Raw genomic sequence first — 7,489 nt, forward strand, 5'->3', positions numbered from 1 at the left:
TTATTTCTTGAGCAAGAAGCACATTATCAGTGATTAGCCGGCCCTTCACGAATCCACTTTGATTCCCTGAGATTAGCTTAGGCAGCAATGGATTCAGTCTTCTGGCCAATATTTTAGAAATGATCTTAGCAGAGAAGTTGCTCAGACTTATTAGTTTGAAATCATCAAATGTGGCTGGAGATTCAACTTTTGGTATTAAAACCAAGCATGTATGTGAGTAGAACCTTGTAAGCTTGTTGCTATTGAAGAAGCTCTTTACAAATTCTATGACATCTCTAGCAATAATAGACCGGCATTTATGGTAAAAGGTGCCATTAAATCCATCTGGGCCTACTGAACTTGTTGGACTCATATCTAGGATCGCTTCTCTGACCTCATCTCCACTCATCATTTGTGATAGGAAGTCATTATATTCCCTGGTTATGCATTCTGTAATGCAACTAATTACATCCCTATTTACAATAGTAGAATTCAGATTGAACATGGACTTAAAATGTCGAACTGCAACCTTGGATATCTTTTCATCCCCTTGAAGCCATCTTTCTCTATGATTCTTAACTCTGTGAAGTTGTAATCTTCTTCTTCTATCCTTGATAGCATTGTGAAAGTATCTACTATTGCAGTCTCCTTCCTCGAACCATTTTATTTGGGATTTTTGCTTGAGCATAGATTCTTGCATTTCCATCCATCGAACATACTCTACTCGAGCTCTGTTTAAATCTGTTCTTGACTTTTTTGAATTGTTGCTTTGGTCCAGTTCTTCCATTCTTTGTACCACTCTTTCCCATTCATCAGCCTTTTTATACACATCTTTGATGACTTCTCTAGATCATTTTCTAAGTCTCCTGCCCAGTAGTGCTTTTAGTTTCTACTGAAATCTCCACATAGGATTCCCATTCACCTATGTATCCCATACCTCTTGAACTAATTCATAGAATCCTGGTTGATCGACCCAGAAGTCTAAGAATTTGAAGTACTAAATATGGTCAGCTTGATCCTTTTTATGTTTCACTAGTAAGGGTCTATGGTCTGATCCTGATCTACTAAGATGCCTCACTACTATATTCTGGAATTTGTGGATCCATGAATCATTAGTGAGGACTCGATCGAGCCTTTTCCAGACTCTTTTCCAGAGACACCAATTATTACACCAAGTATGTATCTATCCAATATATCCTACATCTGAATCCCCGCAAAGATCAAGACATCCTGCAAAATCATAGATTTTTGAAGCTCTATGTGGCCTGCCTCCCAGCTTTTCACAAGGTTCTAAAATAACATTGAAGTCACCACCTATACACCATGCACCATCAACTTGCGATTCTATATTCACCAAGCTTTCCCAAAGGTCTTTCCTTTCCCCAGCAGTATACTTTGCATAAACTGCAGTTATGAAGATCCCAGCATCATCATTATTTGATTCAAATTGTAGAGTCATTTGTTGATCATCCATGCTTATCACAGTAGCATTCACATATTCTGACAAAAAGCACCACATTTGTCCAATATCATTAGACATACAATGTTTAAATTCCAGGAACCTTTTGTATACCTCTATTTTTTGTTTGTGAACAAATGGTTCAAATATTGCAGCAAACTGAACCTTATTCTTCTTTACTAAGTTTTTAAGCCTATGATCGGCTTTTTGAGACCTCATTCCCCTAATATTCCAGAATATTGCATTGATCATCAATCAGTTAGGATTGTTGGCTTTGTATCCTCCCCTCAGAGTGAGGTTTGGATTTTAGTTTCATTTTTTTCCACTTTTCTTGCATCTACTTGTGCTTCTTCCTCTAGGGGACGACCCTTCATTATCCATCACCTGTTTTAGATGTTGTTGGTAGCTATCTTCTTGCTCATCAATCAGGTTGTCTACTTGTTCATCTTCCGAGCTATTAGAAGCCTCCACCTCAAGCTGCTTTAAATAGTTATTGTTTGTTGTTTGTAGAGGCATCTTGTTTGTATTTTGGAGAGTCATCTGATGCTTCCCCAGATCCACCACCAGCTGTTTACCCAGTTGGTTATTAATTTCTGATCCTAGGATTGGCGACTCCATTATAGACTCATCTACTCTCTGAATGTTGTTGCCAGATTTTTCAGTATAGACATGCTTTGCTTTTCCTTGGACTTCTGAGCTAATTTGTGGTATTTCATTTGTCTTCTTCTCCACATTGTCTATATTATTAGAGGTCTCCATTCTGTGAGTTGTCCCTGCCATTTGGTCCTCACCCTCGAGAGTCGTGATGGCGCCTACTAATGTGAGCTAGGCAAGCCAATTAATGAATGGATTACCTTGATCCATTTTTATACCTTTTCAGCATCTATAAAGCAATAATGTGAAAAACAGTGGAAATTTCATTAAGCGGAAGAAATGTAGTTAAATATCTGAAATATGAATCTAATACAACTGTTTAAGCCTTAATCACCCAGAACTGGTGTCACAGTACCACAGACGATCTAAGAGTGCTAAATACAAAGTCTGATATAAAGATACATTATTTTCGAATCAAAGAAATGAAACAGGAAATAAAGGATGGAGGAGACGCCAGGGCATGCGGACACCTGCAAGTCTACCTTGGATCTCGCGTTGACTGAAAGTAGCCACCCAAATGCTATGGTCCAAGAGCTGTTCCGGGATCTGCATATAGTACAGAGTGTAGTATCAGTACAACCGACCCCATGTGCTGGTAAGTTTCTATCCTAACCTCGGCGAAGTATTGACGAGGCTAGGACCAGACTACCAAAATGAACAAGTGCAGTTATATAATATACAACGGAAAATAAAACAGAAATAAATAAGTAAAGATGGGAGGGGGGTACATGCTGCGAGGTAGTATCAATATCAACAGTAAATCAAGAGTAACGGCATAAGGACAGCTTAGAATTCATGACAAAACAATAAGAAACTTGTATCCGATCTATAAACACTTTGTATCAACAATTGTTGCGGCGCGCAACCCGATCCCAATACATAACAACATTGTTGCGGCATGCAACCCGATCCCTATCATTTATCACTGATGTGGCGTGCAACCCGATCCACATATATCATTATTGCGGCGTGCAACCCGATCCATATATATGATATTGTTGCGGTGTGCAACCCGATCCACATATATCATTGTTGCGGCGTGCAACCCGATCCACATATATTATTGTTGCGGCGTGCAACCCGATCCACATATATCACTGTTGCGGCGTGCAACCCGATCCATATATATCATTGTTGCGGCGTGCAACCCGATCCACATATATCATTGTTGCGGCATGCAACCCGATTCATATATATATATATATATATATATATATATATATATATATATATATATATATATAATATTGTTGCGACGTGCAACCCGATCCACATATATCATTGTTGCGGTTATAACAAGAGTTTCGGGCAAGAGATCAATAAAGAACTACACTATCCCGGCAAGGGATCGACAGTATAAGTAACTACGTCCCGGCAAGGGAGAAACAGCTATAACCAAACTTGTTCCAATACCTAACTAACTCAGCTAACACCAATATTCAGTCATAAGTAATTTCCACGAGAATAACCATAACCCTTGCTCAATACAGAGAATCATCAACTTAAGCATCCGTAGTATTATTCAAGAACATAATAAATCACAATTTAGGACTCACGGTCATGCTTGAAACCAACGTATATATACTCGTCACCATGCCTATACGTCGTACTCAATAAGAAACAAGTAGCAAATAGGACACAACTCATAATCCCTCAAGCTAAGGTTAGACCAAACACTTACCTTGAACTTCCACGACCAACTCAAGCCTCAAACACCACTTTTCCTTTTGAATTAGGCTCCAAATCAATTGTATCTAGACATAATCGACTTAATAATATCAATAAATAATCCAATTCCAATGCTTAATTATAGTTTTCCCATCATTCTTCCCAAAAAGTCAAAAATTGACCCCGGACCCGCTTGGTAAAAACCAGGGCTCGGACCAAAACCCGATTACCCATTCACCCACGAGCCCGAATATATAATTAGTTCCAAAATTTGACCCCAAAACGAGGTCTAAATCACAATTATACAAAAGCCCTAACTCTACCAAAATCCCTAATTTTCTACCCTTAAGAACATGCTTTAAGCCTACAAATCTAATGGGTGTTAATGGAAATTGGAGAAAGTGAGTCTAAGATTACATACCTATGGATTGGTGGTGAAATCCTCTTTCAAAAATCGCCCAATTTAGAGTTTGGAAGAAGAAGTTATGAAATTTTGATTAAGTCCCGTTTTGCTTCTGTTTTAAAATCACTGGACAGGCCTTCATCGCTTTCGCGATAAGCCTGTCGCATTTGCGATGAGTTATTCCTCAGTGACCTTCGCATTCGCGATAATGGGCTCGAGTTCGCGGAGCTTTGACCCCTCGAGTCTTCGCGTTCGCCGGCCAGTGGTCGCGTTCGCATAGAACAAAATGTGAACCCCTCCCCCAGGCCTTTAACCTTACTCGTTCGCGAGTGCTTGGACGCATTCGCGAAGGGTATTCCCCCCTAGCCTTGCATTTGCATCTCAGGCTTCGCGTTCGCAAAGAAGAAATCTGGCACCTGGGAGATTTGCCTTACGCGTTCGCGAGTGGGACCACGCGAATGCAAAGAACAAAATCCCTGGGCACTGAACAGCAAAAACCTGCAACTTTCAATAGTTCAAAAACTTTCCGAAACTCACCCGAACCCTCGGGGCTACAAACCAAACATACGTACTAACTCAAAAACATCATATGAACTTATCAGTTCGATCAAATCGCCAAAATAACCTCTTAAACAACTAATTTAGCATAGAAATCTAAGAAAATTCTCAAAACTTTCAAAGTATGAATTTTCACAATTACAGGTCCGAATCACCTCAAACGACTTCCGTTTCTTACCAAATTTCATAGACTCATCTTATTTCACATATAAGACCTGTACTAGGCTCCGAAACCAGAATACGGGTCCGATACCATCAAATTCTAAATGCATTTTATTTCCAAAACTCATAGTAATTTCCAAAAAATAATTTTCTTTAAAAATTTATTTATCGGGCTTGGGACCTCGGAATTCGATTTCGGGCATACGCCCAAGTCCCATATTTTTCTACGGACCCTTTGGGACCATCAAATCATGGGTACGAGTCCGTTTACCCAAAATGTTGACCGTAGTCAACTAAAATGCATTTTAAGTCAAAATTTCAACATTTTTGTAGATTTTCACATAATAGCTATCCGACTACGCACCCGGACTGCGCACACAAATCGAGGTGATGCTGAAAGAGGTTTTTAAGTCCTCGAGATGTAGAATTCATTTTAAAGACAAGAGATGACCCAAGGTCATCACACCCTGCCATTTGGTCCTCTTCTTGACTGGCATGTTCCCCCCTCGATGAGGTTCTCTATGATCCTTTGCTTTGCATATTTCTGTTCTCTATCTTCTTGCTTGTTCCCGGTTTGAAAGTAAAATTTTGTTTCTTTTTAGCAGCTTTCTTTGCACTCCCATTCCTCTTCTTCTTCCTTCTTGTTCTCTTCCTCATTCTGTTGTCTTCTTCTGTGCTATCTATCTTTTTTACGATGAGTTACTTCTTCCTTCTTTGTATTCTCCAATTTGGAAGTTTCATATCTTTCTGCATTCTCAGGCTGGCGTTCATTTTTGTCATCTTGTTTTTCCTTGATTTCATTAACTTTCACCCCTCTCTGTTCTTTCCTCTTTTATACTCCGACTGTTTCTCTGCTACTTGCCTCATCGCTGGGATTAATTATCTGTTGAATAGCCTGTTGTGGTTTACCCTTCTCTTTGATTTCATCAGTCATCTTGTATGCCGCTTCATTACTCTCTTGTGTCTTTTCTTCCATTCTTTCTATCTCCCTTTGTTCTGTCTGTTTCTTCATCTCCAATACCCTGCATTCAATCAATGAATGCCCGAGTTTTTTACAATGCGTACAGTACTTGGGAACTCCTTCGTACTCCACCATCTGTGTAAAGCCACTCAATGGAGAGTCTTCATCTTCTGATCCTACCCAGACACTGGTTGGCAGTGGCTTCAGTAGATCAACCTCCACTCTAACCTTCGCCATACTAGGACGGGTCCTTCAAGCATTCGCTATGTCCATCTCTAATGGGATTCCAACTTCACTCATTACCTATTTGACATAGTGCCAAGTGTCTATGTGAAATGGAAGTTGAGGTAATAGAATCTAAACTAGTACAATTGGGATGTCTTCTTCTGGTTTAAAATCTGACGTCCATTTTTGGAGCCACATTTGACGGCCTTCAGTTACGATAACCCTTCTGAACCATATTGTATTGACATCCTCACCGTTAGTAAAATCCAGGAACACATTGTGATTATCATAAACTCCAATCTTAAATGATCCCTTTAGGGCAAATTTCTCCGTACTTGATCTAATTTTCTCAATTTGTGGTCTGATTTTGATAAATCTTCCTACAATGGTTCTTCTACATTCCTCAGCCATAACTCCATAATAGTCCTTTACTTTGAAAATTACAGAAGGCATTCCGTTATAGGTTGTCTTTCTTGCAGTTACAGCTTCGCATCCACGGCGAGAGGATGATGCAGATGAGGTAGAAGCTGTGGTCACTCTAGTGGCATATGAGATCTTCCTTGTGTTTCCTTCCATAGGTTGAGTCGGCGCTTCTGGGGATTTTGTTTGGGCTACCGAACGTGCCGGATTTGCGCCGTCCGGTGGCTCCATGGGCAGGGGTGTGGATTTTTGGGCTGTTGATAGTGGTATCTTTGGTTGGGATTTTATCGGGCGCGTGAGGCGCGTTTTCAATACACCGGATAGTATGATGTACACTTTTAACTGATTTCTTTGCAAGATCATAGTTCGATTTCATTTTTTCCATCCCTAACTCATGAGAATGTTATGCAATATTTTTTATAATTTCCAAAAGAACACCTTTGATAAAATTTCTATTTATATATAGTTGATATACTGCAATAGAAAATCTATTGCAATGCATAAATAATAATTTAATTAATTAAGATCCACTTTGGGGCATGATTTAGTGAAAACCACAAAAACCAAAACAGTACTATTTCCTTTTAGAATTCAAAAACCACAACCATGTGTTACATTAGGTACAATCTGAAATTCTCTATTACCAAAGTTGAATGGAATTTTTTATTTTAATAAAAATTTTAAGACATGAGTCAGTGTTTAAGATGAGAAATTGCCCTTTTAAAAGAAAAAAATCCTTCTTTTTGGTATTAATGTGTGATGTTTTTTTTGTGGTCTTTTTTTCTTCTGAGTTCTATGTCTCATGTGGATGATAGCAGTAAAAAAATTCTTAACATGTTGAAAACATCAATGAAACGGTGGGGGCCAACTAATTAAATTAATCAACTATTGAAGGTCATAAACTAAAAAATAAATAAAATAATGAAGCAATTAGGCAGATGATGTAATGACGTAGCCTTCAAGAACAGTTTTTTTCGGCAACTTGCTTTGAAAATTAATC

At 38.9% G+C, this 7,489-nt stretch overlaps 1 protein-coding gene across 1 annotated transcript; it reads right to left on the reverse strand.

Annotated features, from left to right (window-relative positions):
• Window positions 1-1,162: 1,162 nt before the first annotated feature.
• Window positions 1,163-1,690, reverse strand: LOC142163222 (uncharacterized). The gene has a single exon (XM_075220484.1). The coding sequence runs from the start codon at window positions 1,688-1,690 to the stop codon at window positions 1,163-1,165; it is 528 nt and encodes a 175-aa protein (XP_075076585.1).
• Window positions 1,691-7,489: the final 5,799 nt, after the last annotated feature.

Source organism: Nicotiana tabacum, chromosome 8, assembly GCF_000715075.1.
Source record: "Nicotiana tabacum cultivar K326 chromosome 8, ASM71507v2, whole genome shotgun sequence".
NCBI classification, from domain to species: domain Eukaryota; kingdom Viridiplantae; phylum Streptophyta; class Magnoliopsida; order Solanales; family Solanaceae; genus Nicotiana; species Nicotiana tabacum.